The sequence below is a fragment of the Martes martes genome (genome assembly GCF_963455335.1).
Source record: "Martes martes genome assembly, chromosome: 4".
Taxonomy (NCBI): Eukaryota; Metazoa; Chordata; class Mammalia; order Carnivora; family Mustelidae; genus Martes; species Martes martes.
The window spans coordinates 19435517-19463308 of NC_137891.1; the positions used below are offsets into that span (position 1 = coordinate 19435517).

The 27792-nt window shown below is 41.1% G+C and overlaps 1 protein-coding gene across 1 annotated transcript in view; it reads right to left on the reverse strand.

Annotated features, from left to right (window-relative positions):
• COL14A1 (collagen type XIV alpha 1 chain) overlaps window positions 1–27792 on the reverse strand; it is a 216088-nt gene that overhangs the window by 109630 nt on the left and 78666 nt on the right. Inside the window, exons 11-21 of the mRNA XM_080800436.1 lie at window positions 27419–27548; window positions 26523–26668; window positions 23842–23971; window positions 21751–21890; window positions 16052–16178; window positions 13907–14046; window positions 13279–13411; window positions 11898–11957; window positions 10116–10267; window positions 4749–4878; window positions 1662–1784 (exon numbers count right to left, since the gene is read on the reverse strand). Coding sequence (XP_080656562.1) covers window positions 1662–1784; window positions 4749–4878; window positions 10116–10267; window positions 11898–11957; window positions 13279–13411; window positions 13907–14046; window positions 16052–16178; window positions 21751–21890; window positions 23842–23971; window positions 26523–26668; window positions 27419–27548 — 1411 coding nt within the window. The remainder of the gene's footprint in view (window positions 1–1661; window positions 1785–4748; window positions 4879–10115; window positions 10268–11897; window positions 11958–13278; window positions 13412–13906; window positions 14047–16051; window positions 16179–21750; window positions 21891–23841; window positions 23972–26522; window positions 26669–27418; window positions 27549–27792) is intronic.

Below are 27792 nucleotides of genomic sequence, written 5' to 3' on the forward strand. Positions count from 1 at the left end.
GATCTAGCAAGGCTGTTTTATGAATTAACACATGCTTCAGGCCTAGAGAAAAGCAGCCAAAAAATTGGTGATGGGTCGCAAAGAAATAGTCTTGAGCCGGCCAACGCGTCCATGATATATTCTTGCTAATTTAGTTTCAGTTCATAGAGATGTTTGTCTGGAGAAATCAGAGGAGCAGTATTTTACTTGTATGGGCCTGGATAATAGGACACAATAGAAAAAGCTGAAAAGTGTCCCAGAGGCAAGAACAACATCTGAGATGACACACTGAGCCTCGTGTGCTCTTTTAGGGCAGAAAGAGTTTTTTCATGGTCCAAAGAATACTCTTTAAATTTTCTTGCCAAGTCAGTAAACATCATTAGAGAACCTCTTTCTTTCTTTCTTTCTTTTTTTTTTTTAAAGATTTTATTTATTTATTTTTTTGTCAGAGAGAAAGAGAGAGAGAGAGAGCACACAAGCAGGCAGAGACGGAGAGAGAAGCAGGTTCCCTGCCGAGCAAGAAGCCTGATGCGGGACCTGACCCCGAGACCCTGGGATCATGACCTGAGCTGAAGGCAGCGGCTTAACCCACTGAGCCACCCAGGTGTCCCGAGAACCTCTTTCTTATGAATAATCAGAGTCAAAGGCCCAAGTCCAAAAGATGGACAAGACCCCTCTAATATCTATTTTTAGTTTCCTGTTTAAACTTCACAGAAGTGCTGAAAGTCAGGAGTTAATAGTGCAACAAGTGCTCGTCTCTGCAGACATATGGACCAAGGCCACGACTGCCCTGGTTTGCGCCATTCTCCTGCTTTCAGGATGGAAAGATGTGGCAGGTAAGGAGAGAGAGATCCCCTCAAGGTGGCTAAGAGGCTGATGGAAAAGTATTTTACAGCCACAACCTGAGGGGTCTGATGAATTTTATACAGTTTCCTAATTTTATACAGTTTCTAATACAGTTTCCAAAATGAAAAGACTAAGAAGTTGGTAAACTAACTTTTTCCTATTAAATCAAGAAGTCAGTCAACTTTTTTTCCTACTAAACCAAGAAGAGGTAGAAGAGGAATTAGAAATTAGAGATTCTGGATGTTTAGGGCTTACATATCCAATGAGCTATAGAAGCTTCCTACTCCCACCTAGTCAAGGCGTCCTTTGACTGGTTCCTTGTCTGGGGGGCACCTAGGTTAGGTACATAACAAGTATGAATTCTGCTCATAAACAAGCCCCGTCATTTTTTAGGTGCAGCCATGACTTCATTGTTCTGATAATATCTACCCTAACAATGACCATACAAGGAAAAAAAATTTTTTTTTCAAAAAAAGGTAAGGCCCTTCCCACTTCCTGAAACTAAAGATAAAAGCAAAGATAGAGGGGCGCCTGGGTGGCTCAGTGGGTTAAAGCCTCTGCATTCGGCTCGGGTCATGATCTCAGGGTCCTGGGATCGAGCCCCGCATCGGGCTCTCTGCTCAGCGGGGAGCCTGCTTCCTCCTCTCTCCCTGCCTCCCTCTCTGACTACTTGTAATCTCTGTCCATCAAATAAATAAATAAAATCTTTAAAAAAAAAAAAAAAAAAAAAAGCAAAGATAGACAGAAAATCAAGACAAAAATGATTTGTCTTGAAAACCATTTCAGATGCCTAATCATGGTAACAATATTTTTTTTTTTTATGAAGCATTACTTACCACTAACAGGTTTGTAGACAATCCTATAGCCCTTTACGGGGGAAGACGGGGGATCCCATGTAATGCGCAGCCTGTTATACCATTCTTCTGAGACCCGTAAGTTTTGGGGACCAGAGGGTGGCACTGAGCAGAGAAAAGGAAAAACAGTGGTTTAGTGTGGTTTCCATCTTAACAAAAGACACTGTTAACAAAATCCAAGCTAGCGTCCCATAATGTTAAAAATATTTACAAGTAAAAATGTATTAACACACAGTGCGATTTTGAGAGTCTGGGGTTGTTCTGAAAATTAAATATATAAAAAGTAAAGTAAAGTAAATTCTTGTGGTGAAGCACTTCCATGTGAAGATCAGTAGTTCACTGAAGGTCATTCTCATTCCTTTTCTTCAGTTTATTTTGAGTGACACTGAATTGAATTGTGTTTATTAAACAGTTCTGTCTATACACCACTGCGTTCCACTATCAAAGTATGTTTGTACAGCAGTATCAAGGGTGCACGCCCAGTGGTAATGATGCTAACTCGAGGAAGGAAGATTCTGGTGATTTTTTTTTTTTTTTGCTTTCATCTTAATATTGCCTACATTGTTTGAAACTGTATATTGTTGTTTACCAATTTTTTTTATCAAAACACTAAGCCATTGATGTGGAGAGCCTTTTGTAAACCATTGTGCACGCGGACAGATACCACCGTCATCATTTTTGTTACTGTTAATGGAATGGAGCTGTGTTGACTATGGCTTCAAATGGGAAGACCATCCACTAACACCTGGAAATAATTTTACTATATAGATATTGTTACATGTGGTGATATATCTGCAATAGGATTTAAGTCATAGTTCCATAGTAAAAGTCTTTACATGGATTTTATTTGTGTGAGTGCATATATTTGCTCATCATGGGAGTCCTACATATTATGTTAATTTTTTAAAAGATTTTATTTATTTATTTGACACAGAGATAGAGATCACAAGTAGGCAGAGAGGCAGGAGAGAGAGAGAGAGGGAAGCAGGCTCCCCACTGAGCAGAGAGCCCGATGCGGGGCACCATCCCTGGACCCTAAGATCATGACCTGAGCTGAAGGCAGAGGCTTAACCCACTGAGCCACACAGATGCCCCCATATTATGTTAATTTTTAACATAAGACAGTTAAAAGTAGGTCTTTGAGCCCAGGTGAGCAGTAAGTAGACGGAGCCCCTTTGCCTTCCCATAGCCTTCCTTCCCTCTTTTTCCCCTCCCCTCTCCACAGTGGCAGGGTTTACGGTAACTTTATGGAACATTAGAGTGGTAAAAATAATCCAAAACCGACTCAAAACTAGAGAATTCACTACGCTGATTTGAAACCAGCAGCTACAGAATTTTAATGACTTGTACGCTTCCTTGAAAAATCCACACTTAAGTGCCCAAGCACAGAATTCAGGCCTTGCCACCATTTTGCACCTAGTCACGTATAACTGTTCGGTGACTGTGGTGGATTAAAGATGGGTGCGGGATTTTCAAACCCCCTTCCTTCAAATCTGGGTGGGTTCTATGAACACCTCACCCAATGGACTACGGCAGAAGTGATCCTGGGCCAGGGCCAAACATAGCCCTTAACTGTCCTGACAGTTTCCACTTTCTACCTCTTGGAACTCCTGCTCTTAGAGCCCTGAGTCATCACGTAAGAACTATGACTCTCCTGCTGGAACCAGCACATGGCAAGGCTTGAAGACCACATGGAGAGAGAGAGAGAGAGAGGCTCAGCTGAGTCCAGCCTTCCAAGTGTCCCGACCAACATGCCAGACATGTGGGTAAAGTTGTGCTGGATCCTTTAGACCAACCTAGTTGGAGCAGAATTTCCAGCAAGCCTGGGCTAATTCCCTGACCTACAAAATCATGCACTAGAATAAAATGGTTCCTCTTTGAAGCCACTGGGTTCTGGTGTAGTTCTTGCGAGTACAGACAACCACACAGCAATGAAGACAGCTAAGACTCTGTAGTGCCTTTAACCAACGGTGTACTCCTGGGTACACGCTCCTCGCTCGACCATCATGGCCAGTTCCCCCAAAACAAACACTGAGGGACGGACCCTCCGTGTCACCCAGCACTGCAGGAGATTTGCATGTAAAGGCAAACAGTACGGATGAGGTCCTGGCCTCCCGTGATGTTGCTCTCCAAGGAAGGGAGACACATAACATGAGTCAACAAGAAAATATCAGGTAGTCATTGGTGCCTTAACATGATAAAACAACAACAACAAAACATCAACCAAAGAACAGGTTGAGGGCTTGGAGAGTGGGAGCTACTTTGCAGGGAGTGGTCAGGAAAGTCTGTCAGGAAAGTCTGAGGGGGTGATTTTGAGCTGGAGCCAAAATGATGAGAAAAAGCCCCAAAGGCAAACATCTGGGGAGGATATTCTGCGTGGGAGGAAGAGCTAGTACGTCGGCCCTAAGGCAGGAACAAGCTTAAGATGTCCAGGGAAGAGCAGGAAAGTGGGTACTTGATGGCTGCGGCACTTGTTAGGGGGTGAGATGGAGGGAACTGGCAGGGTCCGGGTCTCAGAGCACCTTGTAGGGTCACAGGAAGGCTGTTGGGTTTTAGCCCGAGTCCAATGGGAGGCTCATGGGAGGACACCGGGAGGCTTGACACAGACGTCTGACGTGAGATAATTTGCATTTTGAAAAGCCTCTCGGGCTGCAGGGAGGAGAATGAAGGATCCAAGAGCAGAAGCGCTCGTTTTAGCGACAGAGTGCGGCGTGGATCAGGGCGGAGCCGCCAGAGGAAGACAAGAGGACTGGCCCGCAGGACACATTTGGAGAATCAGCAGGACCTGGGATGACTTAGATGCTGGAGGAGGAACGCGTAGTTTTTTAAGTCTTTGCTTTTACATACGAGAAAACTGAAGCCCTGGGCAGCTAGGCTCGCCTCGCCCAGATTCATACAGCTTGCCTGGGCGGACAAAGGATTCATACAGAGTTTTCAGCCTCCCAATCTCTTCCGGTCTTTCCCCCACACCACACCGTGGTTTTCAGGGCACATTGTGGGAGATGGCGGGGGCTGGGCAGTTTCAACGAGCTAGTCAGCTAGCAGGCACGGGCAGAAGGCTTCACTCACAGGTTTTTCCCGGGGCAGAGACGCTGACACCTTCTCCATCATCGTAGATGGGAGTCACCGTGACTTTGTATTCAGTATTGGGAAGCAGAGATTTCAGAAGGAGATTGTTCTGGCTTCCAGGCACCATAACCTGAAGAGAAAAGCAAAGGACCCCAGTCTTAGTTAAGACTTTTGATCCTGTTGGTCTATAAATGGAGCAGGACTCCGGGGACCTGGAAATAACCAGAAGCAAGGCAACGTGCTTGAACAGCAATGAGAAAAATAGGCATCCGTGCAAAAGCATTTGTCTGGAATCGCCCTCACAGCGGCCCTCAGCTTATAACCTCGAGAGCAGGTTTAAATTAGAAGCAATTAGGTCTGAGGAATAGTCTCGCAGCATCTTTTCAGCATTTGTAAAGTACCCAGAAGTGAGAATCATCATGTCTTTGGAAAGCAGGTGTGTGTAGCTTAGGAGGACTCATTCTCTAGCCCAGCCTGCTTATCATTTTTTATTTTACTTCAGTATCCTCTAGAAAACTCAGCCTTCCCTTCTTCACTCTCTCAGACATAATCGTATCCCAGCACTTTAGAAAAAATGGAAGCTGGCCAAGAACAACAGAACTAGGCATTAAATCCGTGTTTTCCAGAGCAAAACATAGTTCCCAGTAAGACTACAAACTGAGGCAGCTTTTTTATTTCTGAAAGGAGATGTCTTCCTCAATCTGAAATCACCATCACTCCACCTCTCAAGGCTGCAAAAACCGAAAGGCAGGCGTGGGGTCCACACCGCACAAGCATCCGTGTAATGCCGTGCCACGTGGCTTAGTGGGGCACATTCTGGTAACCCCCAGCGAGCACACGGACCAGAAAAGCCACATGTTCTCAAAGTCAAAACCACAAGACTTTCTGCCTCTGCTTCGGCAGTCAGACGCTGGCACACCTCAGGGCCATGCGGGGAACTTAATCATGGCTGGAAAAATGCTAAGTAAGATCTAAGAACTGACCCAAACGTGTTTAAAGGAGTCACAAGACTGGGACAGCTGGAGATGCTTTTTTGGTTCCAGGCCTGGGTAAAATGCCAGCAGGAAAAGGGCTGTGCTGTCTACTTCTGGATGAGGGAAGAGACCTATAAATCACGGACTAAGCCCTAGGAAGCCTCGAGCTGAACCCAGAAGCAGCTGTTGCTAAGATACTGTTAAGCTCTAAAAGCAATTTTCTAAGATATGCTGTTAAAAAGGAAGTCTGAATTAGGTGACTTTATAATGAATTAGTACGATTTTACTCCTTGGATGAAAGGGACACTGAAATATCCTACAGGGGTGTGTTGATGTGGACCCGGAAGGGAGGTTTTTTTTTGTTGTTTTTTTTTGTTTTAAGAGCTCTGCTTTATTCTCGAATGAGTTAGATAAGCCTGGCATTAGGGACAGGTAAAGGAAGAACAGGGCTTGCCCTGACTTGCATTATCCCATCAGTGTAGCTTCCTTTAGGGCACTTCTTTTAAATAACTCCTCTGAAGAGCCTGGGCATTCGGTCCAAGCTGCCCGTTTAGCAAACCACCCATGTTGATATTCCTGAAATAAGGTCATCTCTCAAACTGAGAAATGCATGAGCTTGGACCCAATCCCATTTAGACTGTGGGATTCTGAAAAGCAATAGAGCCGTTGTGGAGAAATCACTGAGTTTGCTAGGAAGTAGTTGATGTCGTTTGAAACATTCATCCTTTACCCAGCAATTATTATGCACCAGGTGCTACCCTAACAATTCTAATATAGCAATTCACTTCGTCTCCACCACAGCCCTTTGAGGTAAGGAGTAACCTTACATAAATTTTACATATGGGGGGAAACTGAGGCCCACACAGCTTTTGAGAAGAGAAGCCATCCTGGAATCCTGAATATCTAGCCTGAACCTTGCTTTAACCTACACCCTGCTGCATGTGGCTACGCCGTCTGAGCATTTTTACCCTAATGATATTCATTTCCAAGAATAAAATGCAAATCTCCTCTTGGGGAATGCAACGTTCCTTCTGCTTGGTCTCTGCTTGTTTGCACAGAGCAGGGTAAAGACGGGCTCTTACTAAAAACAGATGCTGTAGATCACAGCAGATGGCGGTTTTGTTTATAAAACAATTCTATAAAAGATGCTTTATGGTTAAATGAGATGCAAATCTAACCAGTGAACGTTCACGTTTTAAATTTTCTTTTAGAAATGGAACTTCATGTCTGGCTCCATTATTGCCCAAAGCTGTTCGGAGCAGCCTGGATCCCATCAGGAGAAACAGGGTTCCCTGCATCTCATTGTGTTCCCAGCTTATAAAACTGTGTCTAGACGGTGAGTCAAACACTATCTGTGATAGGGGGCTGGGTAATGTTGGCGCTGCTGTTTTAATTCCAATCTATTGAAGACTAATATTTTTATAAAATACAGTAAGACAAAATTTCTGAAAAAAAAAAAAAAAAGATCATGTCCTTGGATGTTGCGGCAATGTCAAATTGCTATAAATATTTCTAAAATCTTAATCTTAATATCCAAACTTATCTTGTAGGAGACAGAGCCACACACTGAGTCTACGTGTTCTGGAATATTTCTTGCAAATCAGAATTCAGGTTGTGATTATGGATGTTGCCATCTAGGTTCTAGAAAATTCTGAAATCCTGATCAGCCTTTTACAAATAAAGAAGTGTGTGACCTCCACACAATGACAACAAATTCAGGGCAAAGTCATTGCTGATCAAGTAGCTTTACTTTCTCCAAGGTCAAAAGCTTTTTATGGGAAATATTTGGCAGATTTGATTAGGTTTAGAAAATATATGGATATTTCACTTACTCAATTGGAAAAGGAAACTGAGTTCTCCTTGTTTTCCATACACTGAAGTTTTACCTTGGTTTACTAACGTTAACAGACATACACCATCCTCTCACTTGATCATTTCCTCAAGCAAATCTAATCAGCTTTTACAGTTAAGGAAAATGTGGTAAGGCGGGAAAAGGCATTTCTCTTATCTGGACACAACTCCTTTCTCACTTTTATAATGTGCTTTAGCTCTCTGCCTTTCTCTTGTCATGCATTATTACTTAAAGATATTCCTTTGGTGTTGGGAGTTCAAGGCCTTTAGACTTCGGTACAGATCTGCAACTGCCTGCCCTATTTTGTTTTATAATCTAAATCTAGATGCACCTACTTTCTGTCTCTAATACAATAATACACTTATGCAGAAGTAACCTTTCCTAAACACTGAGATAGAAATTCTCAATTAATCCTCTCAGTTGGGTCCCTGAAAAGATGCCTGTAAATTAAATGTGCACGAATCCAATTCAAGTGGGATTTGGTAGAAGAGCTTGATATTAAAGAATTCTACAGTACTTTCTTCAGTTTAGCAAAAATACTTCTGCACAGCAAATAATCACCACCAAATTTATCAATATTTTTCATTTTCATGAAGGGTTTGCTTAACTGGGGCACATGTGTATTTCAGACCTTTGATCTTTTTTTCCCTTCATGTAGGTGTCCAAGTGTTTCAAAATAAACAGTGTGAAATGAAAGAAACTAGCAAAGGGAATATTATCTAGAGACAACCCAAAGTAAATATTATTATTATTTTACCTTGCATAGCTTACAAGTGCATGCATGAGATTAAATTGTGTCTTTCCAAATTAGCAAGAATAATTTAGCAAGAAGCTTAATATGTTTCTTGGAAAGAGTAGAAACAAAAAACAAAAAAACAAAACTCTTACTCTGGGAAGTTTTTATGGGTCTCATTTTTAGGAACTAAATTAAAGTAAGGGACAATAACAGGGAAACTTAAACATCCAAATGATGTCCCTAGTTACCATTGCTAAGTACAATTTTATTTTGAACTTTTCAATCATGGGCCATTTAAATGCATGATCTGGGTGAATTTATAACTCAACTTATTTTATTCAAGTGTCTGTTAATTTTCTAAAATTACCCCCAGACCAATTTCATGGACCTTCTGGTTACTCACTGTGGATGTGACTATTCCCAAGAATATCATGCTCCGTAACAAGTCCTCCATCAGCCTGAAATTAAGTACTTTCCTGAGACAAATCTGGGCTCAAATAATTGCTTATGGAAGCACATAAATAAAAATAATTTTCCATCAAAGGCTTTATACTTAAGGAAGAGAAACAAAGGATAATAATGTTATTCTTGAGCAATAATGAATTTGGAGATGTCTTTCCTAGAGTGTCTTAAAATAATGCAGCAGGGGACAAGAAATGCAAGTAATGAGGTTAAATAAGGCATAGTCCATGACTAAAAAGAAAAATTTCCTTTAGATGCAAACTGGTCTGGTCTGATGGGAAGCTCATTCAGGAAACAAAGTTCAGGTTCTTGAATAAAAGGAATGATACGGTATAAATTAAGAAAACACGGAAAGGCCATGACTCAAAGTATACTCAGGTTTCTAATATAGAAAAACGAATTAAATGAAACAAAGAAAACTCAGTATATAAAAATCCAAACCCCCTTAGGGAAACAGTCATATTTAAGAATAAGTTAGAAATGACTATAGAACTGCTGAAAATGAGTTGATGTCCGTGAAAACCCAACAATGTATTAATAGGTGTTATCCCATTAGAAACACTTCAACTATATAAAGACAACCTTTCATGCATGCTTTGCAAAGAAACTTTTAATCCTACTCCCAAGGGCAAAGAAGTTTAGTATATGTGTATATATTAAAAGTTTCTATGTTAGAAGTTTATATATAGGTGTGGTTGATCCTTGAACGACACAGGTGTTAGGGCTGATGAGCCCCTGCACAGCCCAAAATCCATGTATAACTTTTGACTCCCCTAAAACTTAACTACCAATAGCCTTCTGTTGACCAGAAGCCTTACTGATTTGTGTAAATAGTTGATCAACACATATTTTTGCATGTTGTATGTATTACACAGTGTATCCTTACTATAAAGTCAGCTGGAAAAAAACGTTATCAAGAAAATCACAAGAGAAAACACATACACAAGACTGTATTGTATTTACTGAAAAAAAAGCCACATATAAGCGGACCCGTGCAATTCAAACCCATGTTGTTCAAGGGTCAACTGTATATACAGACAGAGACAGGGCACAGTAGACTACGTGTGACCCAACTTTGGTGCTTCATCGAATTGTCGCCTGGGAGATAAGGTTCAGAAGCTTTCTCAATTTGAAGCAAGTTGTATGCAGAGCAAGTTTTGGAGCTAGAGAGGTCATTAAGAAACCAGGAGTTAAGTTCAGATGAACAAAAAACATTAGTTTTGGGAGATGGTAGAGTCACCAAGAAATGAGTCGTCAAGCTTGCACGGATCTCCGGGGACAGCCTCGTTAGGTTTGTTAGTCGGGGAACTGCGTGGTGTCTAGGCAGATGTGCGTATACAGACCGTTCCTATCACTTCTTCCGCATGGTCCCCTTGAGCAGTCAGGTAGGTCACCCTTAACTGCTGCACGCTGCCGTCTGAAATGTCCCATTTTACCCGCAGGCTAGAAGTGGTTTCGTCATCTACAACCAGGTTTCTGATTCCTGTCCGGAAAACTGGAATAAGCACAACCAGGGATTAAAGAACTTTTAACCCATCATATTCCAACATGAGCTCTAGAGACCGTGTGTCGACATGGCAACAAATACCACTGATGTATCTCTCTAATGTGAAGCCATAACAAGAACAACTCAGCTTTAGTGATTAATGGAGGGGAGAGGGGGAGGTTGGGCATCATGTCTACCGGGAGCAGATAGAAATGAATTTAAGAGATGCTTCCAAGGTGGATCATGGACCCCTCAAAACTTTCAGCCCTGTATGTATGTATGTATATGTATGTATGTATGTATGTATGTATGTATGTATACATAGACATATATTATTAAGGGGACCTGGGGAGAAGCCCCTGGACAAGGGGAGCCTCCAGGGGAGCATGCGCACGAACACCTCCCACCAGTCCTCTGCTGGAGAAGCAAAAATGAGGGTCTGGATGTGGTCCGCCTCAGGGTATGATCCAGTATCCAGCATATATCCTATTCACCTGTTCCCTCATTTCTATTTCAACACTCGTCACTCAAAGCACACATCTCTCATCATGGCTGCGTCTATCTATTCAGCCCATATGGATTTTATCCTTTCTCTGATATCTGTCCAAACTCCTTCATCCATGCTCTCTGACACACTCCCTCTCCACTACCGAGATGCTGGCTCCCTCATTTATACCATCTGACTTCCTTTCACTCTGTCCATCTCCAGAAGACTCTTTCTTCTCTTCATTCCTCCATTCATTCAGCAAACATTCACTGAGTGCTCCCTTCATGCCAGATTGTGTTGGGCCTTTGAGATATACAGGGATGAACACTCGACAAAAATAGTAAAAGTCACAGAGGAGACAGGAGAGTGACATTTAGCAGGCAAAACTGGGGGAGGGTACTGGGTAGTGGGAATGGGAGGCAATGTCTCACCTTCAGGGCTAGCCAGGAGTCCTAGGTGGCAGGAGGAAATGGGAGAGCTTGAAAAATGTGGTGGAATCCAAGGAGAAAAGCAGAAGGATCTTGGATGTTATAATAAAGAGATTTGGGACACACTGTGCTAAAGAAGGGCTCGATACAGATTAACTAGAGAATGAATGAGTCAGTCAGTGAGTGAACGGGTGATGGAGAGCCACTGAAGGGTTTTAGGTAGGAAGAAAAAGTAGTATAATCAAATTTCTGTTTCACCTAGTTGACTGCGACAGCTAGTTGGAAGGTGTATCATAAGCAGGGAGGTGGAGCAAGTTAAGCTGAAAGAGAAAGTAGCTGAGGTGGGAAGCCCGTTAGAACAACCAGGTCTCAGTTACCCACTGAAATACAAGGACACCATGATGTGAGTAATTCTCAACAGACAGTAATAGAAGTCACTGTGATCTAGAGAAGGATAGACTCCTGGGGTGTGCTTTGTGAACATCTTCTGAAAGACTGAATAGGAACCCAAAACAACGATGGAAGAGGTAGAGATGTCACAGTGAGGTCCCAAGACTCATTGGCATGTAGGGCTGAGAAGAGGTTGAGAGGTTCTAAGAGGAGTGAAATTTGAATGGGAAGGCACCATTCCTAAATAATAATATAAATAAAACTGGGATAACATAACTTCTGTTTAAATCAAACTTCTTCTGGGGAAATGGGGACAAACTCTATTTGTCCTTACCTGACGTCACAGGTCTGGTGGGGGCTATGGTCGTAGGTGGTTCGGTCCAAACACTGTCAACTAAGAAAATATTCATGACTTCAACATTGTGTAATGATTGTAACTGCACGTTTGCGTGGAGCCTATTACAGTTTTCGGAGAAAATTCCCCCTATATTGTCTCACTTGTTTCTCCCAACCATCTTGACTCTGATTGCAAGAAAGAAACAAGCTGTCAATGAAGTAGACATGCTACCTATTCTGCTGGTAACGAAACTGAAACCCGCAGAAGCGAATGTTTCTAATCACAGATCCAGCCTTCATATGAACATTTGACTTACACATATATCTTTGTGAAACCTCCTGGTTACTGTGAAATGGGGCATAGCCATGGTAATTGAAGGAAAATAAACAGTGCTGTAGATCACGCTGGGAAAGGGCTGCCGAACAAGACCACCAAGGAAGAGCATATGCATATCTTCCGTGTCGTGTATACGCCATGGGCAATCGCCACATTGGAGCAATGGTGTGGTTCTCCTCCCAGAGCCCCTCTTTAGGGTCGCTCACTCATCACCAGCTTCTGGAATACTGGCTGCCAGTGGCTCAGAGCTCTGGGAACAGCCTCCGGCTGAGGTCACAGACTCCATCAGGGGATGGCCCGCCTCCAATGACTGGGGATGCGGGGATACAAAGGCTCACCCCCATTGACACAGTTGGGGACAACTGTGGAGGGTCATCCCAGGTCCAGAACACCTCATGGAATTAGCCAAAGCCTCAGTTATAGCTTCTCCCTATGCCTCATCCCACCATCCTTACTTCCTTACAGATGTATCTCCCAACTACAGTCTTCAATTAACCTTCTGGCTGCAATTTTCTGTCTCAGAGTCTGATTCCAGGGAACCTCATCAAAGAAAATTTAATATGTGGTTAATACCTCATATTTAAAAAATGAAGGGATGAATGAATCAGCGAGTGAATTTTATACAAGATTCTTGGAACCGAGATTGACTTGGGAAATTCCAAAAGCTCTTGGACATGCTTGCCCTCGGCTTATTTGTTCACTCATTTATTCACTTTTATATTACTTTACCCATCCATCCGCCCATTCAACAAGTATTTATTGCACAGTTAAAATACAACAAGCACTATGCTAGGTGCAGGGGGTATAACGGTGAACAAGACAGATACGGTCTCTGCCTTTAGGGTGATAGCCTAGGATTCTCATACGCTTCATGCAGCGGTTTCATTAAAGGTGAGGGCACATGAAGAACTCTGGGGAACATAGAGAAATTAAAGCCTTGCAGGCAGGAATAAGGTGGATGGGCAGGCAACCAGGTGGGCGGGAGGGTATCAGAACGGATGGCGGCCGCTGGTGAGGTCCTCTCGGCCAGACTGACACTTACGCGTGGTCCCCACAGCGGTCACCACCTCACTCTCGCTCCCATCATCCAATATGGCCAAGAGCGAAACCTCATATTCAGTGCCGGGCTCCAGGCCTCCAATAACATAGGAGTCTTGGTCTTCTTTTAGGAGAACCTGGAAAGCATTCGGTGCTTAGTAACAGGGTTTACTTGAATAGCAGTGAAAGTTAAGAAAAAAATAATAAAAAGGAAAAACAGTTATCCTGATCATAAGCAAGAAACAGCTAAGCGTAACGAACTCCAGGGCCACTGAATTCCATTTTAAAGTCAAAGCCGAGACCACGTTCCTTTCAATTCCCTCAAGAAATAAGCTATTCGTATTGCAAAAGGACCAGTTGAAATTTTTTTATCCAATGTCATGTATGAAAGTCAAAGGACCTGAGAATATATTAAATATATAATGAAGGTTCTAGCAAAAAAAAAATGCCATTTTAATCTTAGAAAAATCATAGCATTTGACATTTATAAAACTGCATGCCAGGACAAATATTAACGACTTCTGGGATTCTCGAACTCTTTTAAAGTGAAGACCCACGCCAATGTGCAGGGGCTATTCACTTCCAGAAAAAGGTGCTCCAGATGACTTTTCAGTGTGTTTCAGACAACTCACTTCTTCGGTCTTGCCGCCGTAGACTGGAATCCACATCAACTTGTGCTGCCCTTCGTCCGCCGAGAGGGGATGCCAGGTCACTCTGAAGCTATCTGTCGTCACCTCATCGATTTCCAAGTATTGCTGGGCTGGAACCTCCTCTGTGAGTCAAGGAAGGAGACTTTGTCAGGGAACGGAGAAGGCAAGGAGGCCAAGCTCAAGAAGCTGCCAGGGCCGCCAGGAAGAGGGCCCTCCGGGGTACCTCTGGCTTTCGGAAAGCACTTGGAAGCTCAGAAAGCCGTGCCCGTCAGCCCAGTGGGACCTGGAGTTTCTGCTGCCAGCGTTCGTCCACGGTATAAATCAGGAAGACCATGGATACGGCATGTTTTTTTAAAGCCTTCCGGCAATTTCCAGAACTCTTACATTCTCTATGTGGCTCTTTTCATGAGCTAGAAAAAGTAAGAGTTGTCATATTTATTAGTGTACAAAGATATTATTTGCTCATCATGTGGAGGAAATTAACCAATTGGTGCCTTTGAGGTCTGGGGGAATGTCCCTCTTAGTTTTATTTGCTTTCGTGACTAAATCACCCCCTCATAATAAGTTAAAAAAAGAACCGGACCTCTTTTTCATCTTGTACACATGGGAGCCATTGGAAGTGAAATATAATTCATCAGACCTTCTATGGTTTCATACTTCAGGGATGTACAACAGAGCCCAAAATCCAACTGGGCGACAGTCTTTGTCAGTCATCGGCTTTTATTGCTTGAAATTAGAGATTTTCTTTTCTTAAAGATTTTATCTATTTATTTATTTATTTGACAGACAGAGATCACAAGTAGGCAGAGAGGCAGGCAGAGAGAGAGGGGGGAAGCAGGCTCCCTGCTGAGCAGAGAGCCCGATGCAGGGCTCGATCCCAGGACCCTGAGATCGTGACCTGAGCCGAAGGCAGAGGCTTTAACCCACTGAGCCACCCAGGCACCCTGAAGTTAGAGATTTTTAAAACATTTATTTGACAGACAGTGGGGAGTGAGAGAGAGCATGAACGGAGGAAAGGGGCAGAGGGAGAGAGAGAAGCAGACTCCCTGTGGAGCAGGGAGCCCGATGCAGGGCCCCATCCCAGGACCCTGAGATCATGACTGAGCCACAGAGGGTGCCTGAAATGAGAGATTTTAAAACTCATAGGACGCCAGGAGAATCCCAACGGGAGTTAGCCTTCAGGGAGTTTTGCGGAATTACTGAATTTTTTTCTGTGAACATTGTTTCTCAAAGGAGTATATTTCGCATCTCTCCCAAATAGCTCCTCCGGTCCTCACTACAGCACTCCATTGCTTTCCCAAGCGCAAGCAACGTTAAGTTCAGAAAGCAAACAATAGAACTGTTGCCACCAAGAGGCAAAAAATTTTTGTATTTATTGACTACAGGGTATACATAGAAAAGGAAAATCATGCAGTCACACCTTATGTTTTTTATTTTGGCATTTAAAAGATTCCATATTGTTGTATTAATACTTCAGTCTGCATGAATATATTATTGGCTACAGATTGAATGGCTTAGGTTACACAGTATGGAATTGGCATTCTTGCAGGTCAAAAAAAATCACTGGGTGCCAACAATTCTGGTAGGTCAACTTAATGCATATGCATACGAAAACAGAAGAAAGCTGTGAAATTTTTAGACCCATAGAACAAAAGAAATGGTGTAAGAGTAGGGGCAGAACAGGATACACATTTACATGACTGGGACCTTTTGAATTTAGATGAGCTCTCCTCTCTTTCCCTTGCTTTGATAGAAAATAATCAGGCAGTACTCATTCTGGTCACCTAATTGTTCAGTACTTAATAGAATGTAGGGGTGCCCGGGCGGCTCAGTCGGTTAAGCATCCAGCTCTTGGTTTTGCCTCAGGTCATGATCTCGGGGTCATAGGACAGAACCCTGCTTGGGCTCCATGCTCAGTGGGGAGTTTGCTTGAGATTCTCTCTCTCCCTCTTGCCCTGCCTCTCCCCACCACGCATGCACACACTCTCTCTCTCAAATAAATCAATAAAAATGATAACACAACATAAAAATCAAAAATCTCTTCAAAATCACAGTTGAGGAAGCTGCTTCAGCTTCTGGTTTCTATGCAGTTATTCTTGGAAACTTCTATACCACAATAAGGCTTACCTGTGGTAAAAATTCCAGTCAGAGGCTCTGACTGCCCCTCGTCATAGATGGAGATAATGGCCACAGTGTACTCTGTGAGCGGCGTCAAGCCCTTCAGAGGGAAGGTAGTAACAGGATCTACTTCAACCTGCAAAACAGAGACGTCATACCAGCTACATTCAACACTCTCCAGACACAGGAAACAGAAGGCATTTTATTATTGTCTGTCATTTATTTGGCCTGGCAGCAGAGCTATAAAGACGTCAAATATATTACTGAATTATAAAACCAGTCAGCTTCTGTATCACACATTTCTAATCTTCACCTTTAAATAGATTACCTCTCTGTTAATTCTCGGGACATCTTTGCAACCAATATTATTTCCACATGATTGTGTGGAAAGGAGAGAAAGTGCACATGATTGACAATGTTACTAGAAATAAATATAATGTTTCCAGTCTGATCTGCCAGGATAGCCAGTTTGGGGCTTTACTGCCCAGGCCCCCTGACCCGTGACTAAGTATCACACGGTAAGTCCTACAAGGGCTGCACAGATGAGCAACCAAGTAGGGTAAGAATCAGGGGAGAGTCATACCAAAGATCACAGTAAATATTTGAAATATTCCTTTATCTTCCACAGAGAGATTTACTTGGGGAAAACAGGTTCCAATGTCTTTGGAGTACTAAGGATAAGGACCCAGGGTACAGGATGGATTAGAAAAGGAACAGCAAAGAATGAAGAAAGAAACCATAAAGTAAGAAGAAATGGAAGCGGGATCTAGAACACAGAGCCCTGAGCAAAGCCATCCTTGACAAAGAGAAAAAACAGACCTGGCTTTATCATGGAAAGGTTGGGTGTTGGGCCCCTGAGCTACATAGCACCAGGGGCATATTCTAGACCAAGCAAATGGTGCTCCATTTAAGTACTGTCTGTACCTTGTCTCAATGAACCCTTCCAAACTTCCGATAGGGAAGGCACTTAATAATAAGACACTCTAGCTATAAAGATACCCTGAAAAATTGAAGAAATGAACCTATTTACCTGATAGCTGATTCTGCCAAAAAAGATACCACTGAAAATGTTTTCAAGAGATATTTAGAGCAGTATCAATAGGATGTGTTATTTACAACACTATCAATGACTATACTTGATAGCACCTGAGGTTAAGGGGAAGGTGACTAAGCTTACTGTATGGATTTGCTCACAGCAGTCAATGTGACCTTTACCAAAATATAAAATGTGTCACCGTCCTACTTAAAACCTTCCTTGGCTATCTCTACTGCCTTGCAAATCAAAACCAAGCATCCGGCAATGACCTCTTGGTCTTGCATAATCTGGTGCAGTGCTCCTTTTTCCTGCCATAATTTGGATCACCCAGGGGCTCCAGCCACACTGACCTGTCAGGTCTACATCTTTCCCACCCCAGGGCCTTTGCACATGCAGTTCATTCTGTTTGGGATTCTTGCTCTTTTCAAAACTAAACCTTTGCCATCTGTCAGGACTGTGCTGAACTTTTACTTCCCAATAGAAGTTGTTGTCACCTATTGTGTCACCTATTGTCACCTGTTGTCACCTATCTCAGCAGGGCTACCCCCTAGCACTGCCCTTGTTTGTTTCCTCCCAGCACCAAACACAACCTGCGATTATTTTACGTATTTATTTTCTCCTGCATAGAGTGTAAGACCCACCAGGGCAGGACTTTGTTTAAGTTCTTCAGCATGTTGAATCATATTTGCTTTTGAGTGAATAGAGGAGGCACCAAAGGTCATTTTTAAGAGAGATAATAAAGGGCTCATCTGAACTCAGAGCCAATCCGGAAACCATACACATCACTAAGAAATCAACTGCAGGTCAAAAGAGAGTGTGAGTCCTGGAGGGAGGAGCTTCTGTCTTCACCCTTTTGGAACCCTGAACCACGCAGTTAGAGAGGGCCAAGAAACCTCAGCCCTTTCAGCCACCCCAGCTGAGATACCGGACACAGGAGTGAAGTCATCTGGGAAGTTCTGGCTCAATCAAGCTCCCACATGAAGGCAGGAGTCACCTCGGCTGACTCCACAGGGAGCACCAGAGCCAAGTGTCCTTGCTGAGCTCTGCCCACGTTGTGTAACCACGGGTTATTCTTTTAAGCCAAGGTGTTAGTTATACAACAGGAGTGAACCGAAAATATCGATTATCTTCTGAATCTGGGCCTGACAATATTATAGGTCGTTCTTAGCATTTAATGTTTACTTTGGTTTGAGTATTGTCTGCGTGCTTTCTGTGTACTAGTTCCTTTAATCGGCCGTCCACAATTAGAATAGCTAATTACTGCCCTTAATTTGAAGATGGTGAAACTGAGACACTGAAAAGTTAAGGAACTTGCCCAAGGGAAAACCAGCTGGTACCCAGTGCGTCAACACAAGGATTTTGGACCCAAAATCTTATGCACAGTATGGCTTCATTAAACTCACAGACAAGACAAATCCATATTTAAAATAGGAGTTCAAGACAAGTTCTTCTAAATGATATTTACATATTGCTTCTGCTGTTTTGAATTATAATAGTTGAGTTTACTGTGCACTTTCAACATGTCAAGGACTTCACCACATTCATTGTTGTGTTTAGCCCCCTTTCCCTCCCACCAAACCCTAGGTATTTATAATAGCTATCTTACAAACAAGGAATGGGAGGCCCAAAGACCAGGCCTGACTTCCTGGACACAAAACTATCAGCTGGAATGGGTAGTTATGCCTCGACCTCTGTCTCAAATCTGTGACAATGGAATTTCGTGAGGATATCAAACATACACAAAGCAGATTAAATTCAAACTTTCTTAGGTACACCAAGAGACAAGGAGGGGGAAAGTGTGTATATACACACACATATATATGTATATAAGCATATATCTTTTCAGCATACATATGTTGAAACATACATACATACATATATATATGTTGAAAAGATCTATTTTATTTATTAAAGCATTAGCTGACTTTGAACAGATCATATTTTATGCATTAACTACTGATTATTTTATTCCATCGAATGTAAAGTTCAAGGTGTCATCTATTTTCATTAGTTATATTATGTTTTAGACTGAGTTCTGGAACTGATTTTGTTGGTAGTACTTTTAAGATGTAGGAGAAGAACTTGAGAAAATGATAACAAATGACCATGATCTCATGGTTATATAACTCTTTTTGAAAAATTTTCAAACAGTCTGGCCTAAAAGCTTAATTTCAGCCTAATTCTGGGAGGGATAAAGAAAGAGTCCTTGATGAGGAACAAGGGACTGGGCTCCGCTCTGGGCTCTCTCGTTGAGTCATAGCTGTCAGGAACTGGACTTGCGTCTGAGTCTAAAAATGGTCCTTTCGTTTATAAAACTCAAAGGGGAGAAGTTCAGTTTTCCATCCTGCTTGCACATTTCCCCAAATCCTCTTCCAGCACATGCTCTCTGGGATGGCCCTGTCCTCAGCAGACAAGTCGTGTTTTCAGCATGTTTTCTCTAAGGATGGCATAAGGGGCTCTCTGTAAACTCTGAGAACAGTGCCTGGTTGAAGGGAAGCACTCAACACATGTTAGCCGCCATCATCATCATCATCATCATCATTGACATTTGGTTGTCTTTCATTTTTCCTCCTTGGTCTCCAAACAATTGGGAGAGAGAGATAATACAGAAAAGACAAAAGGGATAAAGAGGACGTGAAGGAGGGACGATGGGAGGAACAGGAAGTAAAGCAGAGAAATGCAAATTGAGTCTAAAACAAAAGCTTATGATCAATTGCATAAGTAGGTTTTGATTGGGACATTTTCAAGTTCCTTCCAGAATGTTTTGGAAGCTTCCTAAAAACCTAACTGTAGCATGACCTATAAATAAAAGCTTAATTAATACAAGTTAAAGCAAAGTATAGTAGGAATACTTACCCTTAAAATCATACATTCCAAAATTAGGCAAATTAATACCACACTTAAACAAAAGACATTTGTCTAGCAACATTTAGTCTCAATTGCGTGGTTTAAAATTAAGAAGAACACACACACACACACACACCAGTCAAATTAGAATTGCTACAAAACCACATATTGTTTATGCATTTTACTCAAATAAAATTTTCTCAGATTTTCATTCGTAGACCATTTTCTCATGTTTTAAATTCAGTTTTACCAAATACAGTTTTCTAATTTCCCAGCATAATACAAATTAGAAAGAGCAAGTACCAAAGGCATCTCCAAGGCTGAAAAACACTACAAAAACCCACATGTAGTTCTTAACAAATGGATTAGTCTCGGGTCATTCTTTATAATGGCAAATAACCTAAAATACCATAATAGACCACAACATTATAACAGTTATCTGAGAAAATTTGGCAAAACTGAATTTAAAACATGAGAAAATGGTATGTTCTTTCTCCCTTTTGTCTTATATGTAAACAATGAATCTTGGAACACTACATCAAAAACTAATGATGTATTGTATGGTGACTAACATAACACAATAAAAATTTTTAAAAAAGAGAGAGACCACAACAGTTATAATTTTTTTAAAAGAATGCTAAGTACATTTCTTGTGCTGATCATTTTATAATATATACAAATATCAAATATTAGCAAATGTGCAGTATTGTGCATTCATTATCTAATGTCCCATGTGAGGGAGTCCTCTGCAAAATACTGCTTGGATTTAATTGTAGGAAACAGTTTGTCTCTGCAAATGAAAATAGTTTCTTCATCTGGTCAGAAAATAGAAGTGATGTAATCCAACATATTTCCCTCTCGGTCTTAACTTCTTGGATCAAGTTGAGGAAAAATAATACTAACTTTGCTATCTATCCTGCTAAAATATATTCCCAAGGAAGGACTTTGTGAAGAAATGACTATTTGTGAAGAAATTATTACTGACTGAGTATAAGATAGTGTATCTTCATGAGTTCTATTAAGTTCTGTTATTTGGAAATATTTTCCTACACAAAACTTGAATTATTCAGTTTTGTATTTAACTCATCTAAGTCATTTAACTATCTGAAAGATGGGAGATTACTCAAAAGCAGAGGGATAAAGTGGATTACACAAACATTATTTCTAGTTTACAACATCTAGGAAGAGACCTACTTCCCCACCTCCTTGCACTGGGGCAGACTATATATTCCAAGATGGCTGCGTCAACATATATCTCCCATACCTCCTGCCTCCCACCATAAGTGGGACCTGTGTCCCTCCTCATGTTGAATCCAAGTGGGGACTTGTGTGTGTGGCAGAGGTGGTATTCTGTGACTTCTCTTAGTAACTAAAAGCAACACAGCTCTCTCTTTTCTCTCTGTCTCTTTGGACACATGTCTGGGGACTCCTGAGCCAGCGCAGAGAACGTCTAGCTCCCTTAAAACTTCCATGCCTGAGGGATCTTGTGAAGAATCTAGTCAGAGACACAGAAAGCTGCTCTGGCTCCCAGCTGATCCAGTCTTCCCAGACCAGGCACGAGACATCTGAATGAAGAAGCCATTGTGATGACATCAGCATCAGCCACTATCTGACTATGATCTCATGAGGGACCCCAAGCCAGGAGTAGAGATCCAAGTAGTTGACACACTAGTTTCTGACAGAAACTGTGAGGGAAAGTAAGAAATTTGTATTGTTTTAAGCCACTACGGTTTGGGGTTGATTGGTTATGCAGGCATAAAAAGTTAATACACACCCAGCAAAAAATAAATAAATAAACAAATAAACATTATGATCCTCAGCCTACCTCATTAATTTCAGTGCCATCTGCATTGTTATACATAATTCGATAACCACTGATCTTTCTTGACGTTGGGTCCCAGGCTAACCGAGCACTGTTAGAGCCAACATTGGAGATTCTCAGGTTTCTTGGTGGACTTAAAGGCACTTTGCAGTAAGTGGAAGAGAAAATAATTAAAATGTTAAATCACATACACCTTAAAAAGTCCCCCCCAAAAAACACCCCAGCATCTTTGATTCCTAAATGACTTACATATGAAAAATTTCACCCAGATAATAACTTACAACAGAGAAAATGAACAAATTAACAAAGAAAAAAAAACTTTCCTCGTATGGAATGAATAGTATTAATAAGGTACACATGTTTAGAAAGAGGTAAGCTTTAGGAACATTTTCTGTGTCTTTCTTCTCCAATCAATGCTATTACTATAGCTTGCTACAAGGGCGAAAGAGTTATACGATCTGAAGAGAAACCAGAGTATCATAGCTTGCTATAAATAAGAAAACTAACGGATCAAAAACCAGGGCACCTGAAATTAAATCTTAGCTACTTCATTCAACTGTCATGTGATGCTGGCAAAGTTACTCTACTGCTCCTCTCCAGTTTCCCATGTGTAAAGCGAGTTTGATGGCCTCTGTCCTCTCTGCTTGGGTATCTACTCAGCCTTTCCAACTTGACCTGTCCAGAACTGAACTACTGACTCTCCCTGCCACTTCCTCCAATCCGCTCTCTCAATCTCCCCTTCTGAAAAAATGGAAACTGCGTTCTTCCTATTACTCAGGCCAAAAACTCTTGAGCCATCATTCAGGTTTCTGAACTTATGTCACTTTCCCACTGAGACTGTCCAGGATCACCGCCTGGTGATCTAGAATCTTCCACCCAACGCTCCCAAACTGCCGTCTCTGGTTTATTTCTTATATTGCGCTTTCATCGATCTACTGTCTCTCTCCCTCCATATATTGTAATTTCAGAGGATCAGGGGTTAATTTCATTCCTGGCTTTATCCCCAATATAGCAAGTTCTCAATACATATTTGTTGAGTCAATGAGCAGGAGCCCTGCCCTGGGTAAATCCCGCTGGTTTTGTGGGACTAAGTAAAAATGAACACTTTGCTGTCGTTTTAAAAATGTGTAAAGAGGCATTTGATATTTCTGCAGATTCTTGACTATCAGTTCCATAGCTCTCTGTACTTCCTCAAGGGCCCTCTCCTGATTTAATAGATTAAAATTCATCAATAATTTTTGAGAGTTTCACGAGCTTTTATAGGTTTATAGTATAACCAACTGTTAAGGTTTATCACATGCTCTATGAGTCTGAGATGTTCTGGAACTGATTATTATAACTCAGGTATCTCGTTAAACCCTTACATAGACTGCAAGGAGAGTATAATATCCCTGTTATATAGGTCATAAAACTGAGGTAACTTGGCCAAGGTCACAGTTAGTAGGAACAGAAGAGCAGTTAGAATTTAACCCAGGCAATCAGCCAATTGATTCGCAGCCTGTGATTAGTGCTGAGAGAGCCAGCAAAGCAAAAACCTAGAAGACAAATCATGACAGTTGTCAGCATCACCACAAACTATGATGCTTCCTCGCCCAATTAGTGAAAAGTGAAAATTAGTGAAAAGACCAATTCTTTTCACTCATTCATATAATGACTATTATATGACTATTCATATAATGACTATTTGGCAATAAAGAGCCTATAGTGACTCTCTTAATATTTAAGGAGCTAGAGCAAACATATAGGAGAGAGAAAGGCAATATAATTGAGTGTGGTGTACACTTTGCTCCAAATTCATTGAAGTTCAGTTAAATTCAGCAGCATGGTACAAGGTCTAGTTTCCTTACAGCATAAAAATCCAGTCCTGGGAACAGGTACCCAGAGACATCATTTTTTTTTAGGACCACCCCCCTCCTTTTTTTAATCAACTAGTACATTTCCTGTCACTGAATAAAATACACATTTTCTTAAGTTGCAATTAGCTCTTAAGAGGTTTCAACCTAAGCCAGCATTTCCAATTTAGAATCCCAACATTTATTTGGGCTTTTTTTTTTTTTTTTCCTAGCATTTCCTTTGAATGACTGAGCTGCTCACGTGTGGTTTCTTGGCCTGTAACAGGATCGCTGGCCTCTTCTCCAAACATGGCATAAACTGTAACTGTGTACTCCGTATTGGGCAACAACCCACTCAATTCAATATCTGTGTGGGTGTCTCCAATCTTCATCTGAAAAGAACACACGTTATCAGATCATTAGCCAATGGGTACCATTCATGTTGCTCAGAGTACAACTGAGCAAAGGGGAGACTTCATGGAATAAGACTTTGTCTCTTCACAACCCCTTTAGTCAAACGCTTCAGCCATAATTTTTCATTGTCTGCTGTCATCTGATATTAGGAACAGATGCCACAGAACCACACAAAACTGATCGCACCCATGTGTGCTGTTTTAGGATAACTCCACGTCTGGACGAGAAGTGATCTCTGCCAGAGTAACGGTGTCACAAATTTAGTTCTCCGGAAAGTGTGGGTGTAACCGAGTCAGAAATGTTGTCTAGAAAGAGTATAAGCTCTAGGCCAGTGAGCTCGGGACAGAGCCCAGTGGGCATCGCTCATCACTGGCTAATTCCCACCAGTGCCTTGGCTGGGTGCCCAGTTTTCACTTCGAGCCTGATTGAGCTGGACCAGTTTTGTTACCCCACTCAACAAAGCGGCCCGTGCACTTGGATTGCAAGCTCTTTCCAGGATGCAGAAGAGATCAATCCACGTTGACAACCAATGTGGCAATTTGCTTTTTGATTCTGGGATGACTTTTCTGACCCTTGGAGTCAAAGAAACTAGCCAACATTCTCAGCTGTGTGCCAAATGCATGACAGCATGGCTTTATTTTTGTTTGGGAAGGAAGAAAACTATCTCCAGAGCCAGTCTCCAGTCACACAATTGCCAATGCCATTGTCAAATTAGAAATTTTAATTTTGAAGTATTTTCATCTATATAAAATAAATGTAGAGAAAAGAATGTGATTCACTCTGATGCGTCCATCACTCAAACTGAATAAACATGAAAATGTTGTCATGTTGACTTCCAATCTTATTTTTAAAGGAGCTAATATATTCAAATAAACCGAAGTTCTTTCTCATTCTTTCTGTTTGCCATCTCTACACTAACGACGCAGTCTACCTTCCTGATCCAGTTTTTTACTTCTACTTCTACTTCTATCTGTAAATAATATACTGTTCTGTATGTTTAATGTACATAAATGGAATCCTAGTGACATAATTTTTTGCAACTTTTTTTCTGTCGATATTATGTTTCAAGTTTTATCCATGTTGATGTGCAGGGATAAAGATGACAGTATTAATTCCTTTTGTATTTTTTGGTATTCTTTTGGTATTCTTTTGTATAAATATTTGCTATTTTCCAACCCTCTACTGATGAACATGTCAATCATTTGCAATACTGTGTTTTGAATAAATGCTTGCATCCCAAAAAGATTTGCAGGAGGTTTCCTTAAAAAATTATATGTATCTTCAACTTGATGATATATTTCAAATTATTCTCTAAGGCACCTGTATCAATTTACATGTCAATTTACATGAATGATTCTGTTTCCCATATGCTCACTAATAAGCACTTATTACTAAACTTTAAAAACTGTTTGCTAATCTACTGGGTGTGAAAGGGTATTCCTTTCTTTCTTATTTTTCTCCTTCTTGGTGAAGCTGGTCATCTTTTTAGCATCATTTTTTAAGCCTCCCTTCTGCCAAAATAATTCAGATCAACATTAAATCCCAAATGAACTAAAGCTGTCTAAACCTTAGAAATAAAACACACACACACGTCACAAAAGCTCTGTTCCCGGCCCTCAGATTCACCATAGTTTTGGCCCTAAACATTTCTGTCACCAGAAGCAATGTTAAAGACAATGTTTAGACAATAGTAAAGATTTGAGTTCTGAACTCCCTCTTGACTACTCTACCTGCCTATTCAAACACTCCCAAGTGTTATGGACATTTCCTTGTCATTTCTTGAATATCTATGTTGTAGTAATCTCTCCCTATAAATTAAAAACAAAGACTAAATCATTTGAAAGTTGAAGATTCATCATTTAAAATGGAATAAATGCAAAAAAATTCATACTAATACATTTTTCTACCTTTCAAATTAGTAAAAAAAAAAACTTTCTAAGTCAGTGTAGCTATGGGGAAAGAGCCATTCATGAATTGCATACAGCAATATAAATTATAACACATTTCTCTAGAATCATTTGCTAATACTTAGTATAAGCCTTAATAATTAGTATGCCCTTTGAGAAAAAGAAACCCCATTTCTAGGAATTTATCCTAAGAAAATAATCTGACAACCTTGCAAAGTTATATGTTAAGAATGATCACCAAAGCATATTTTACAACACATTATCTAAATGCCCAAAAACTTGAGATTAATTAAACATGACCTGGTACAAAACAATAGCATAATACCATAGCACCTTTTTAATAACCATATAAAATATTATTTAATGGAATGAAAGATGTTTACCATAAACAAAATGAAACAGAAGATGACAAAAGCATTCCCATTTGTTGCATTTAAAAAGTGCATTAAAAAGGACTTCAATAACATTAACAATAGCTATTTCCAGGTAGGGGGATGATAAGTGATTTCCCCTTTTACCTACTGTGAATTTTCTAAATTTTATACATTAAAATTTTAGAATAAAAAAATCCATTATCAGGAATTCAAAGATTCTAGAACTCTGGTGGGCAGCAGGTAGTTACCTCTTTTTCATCCCCAGCCAGACCCTCCGTGAGAGGAGCATAGAGGATCAGGTATCCGGACGCTCCAGGCACCGCATGCCATCTTGCCCTCAGACTGTTCTCAGTTACATCGTACAGTTCAAGGTCAGAAACCATAGGTAAAGCAACTGCAAGAGATTTTTTTTTTTTTTAATTCTAAGCTACTTATCAGTACGTCTGTATATTTCAAAGTATCTAAGTGTTACTATCTACTAAGTACACATAGTTTGCTTTCCAGATAATATTCATCCTTAAATATGTTCACACAGTCTTGACAAACCCTTCTGGGAGGGCAAACATAGTGAATGTTTAAGAGCAGGAGCAACGTCTTCTAGTTTCTTATACCCCGTTGCAGTGATGGGCACATTTCTCTGGAAGCCAGTCAAAACCAAGGAGACTATTCTGACCACTGTTTTATGCCCCTCCCCGAGCATAGTGTCTGCCATAAAGGAGCTGTTAAAACCGGTCACTGTGACACTTAGTAAATGACAGAATGGGTGGCTGGATCAACAAATCCATGAATGAATATATACCTATCCACCCAATCAGAGACAGTGAAGAGACATGAATGAGTCTGTAGTTAAATTAGTTCATAATACACATTTACTAAATACTTATTTATTAAGTGAATACATGTAATTTGCACCCTTCACCACCAAGGTTGCTCCCTCCTTATCAAAGCAGAGGTCTATACTGTCCTCCATATGTAGCACCTGCAAACAGAACATACAGCATGGACCAGCATAGAGCATCACACCCGTGGCCTAGGATTCTGAGTCAGGATGCCCTCAGTACAACCTGAGCAGAAATCCAGCTTAAGAAAGGTCACCTAAGCATTGTTGTACAAGGTCAGATGTGGGGTAGACTTCAATACATACGTGTGGTTTCGGTTCCCCGTAGGCCTTCACTAGCCGTGTGAGCATATATTGCGAAGACGGCTATCTGATATTCAGTTAAAGACATCAAGCCTTTCAACACCGTGGAAGACACACTTCCATCCACCACCACCTGATTAAAGAACAGTTCGAGGAATGAGAGTAGGGAACACCTGACATGCAGAACTGAAACCAAAGAGCAAAATATCTCTAGCAAGAACATGCCATTCGATATTTTATTTGGGCCACATTGTCTTTTCCACTGTGGCAATCAATTCTTGAATTCCTCCGGGAAGCGATGCACCTTTTATGGAGTATATCCAAAAGTCCCTTATTAAGTCATATCTAATGGAGAGAGTCTTTCCCAGGCTAATTGT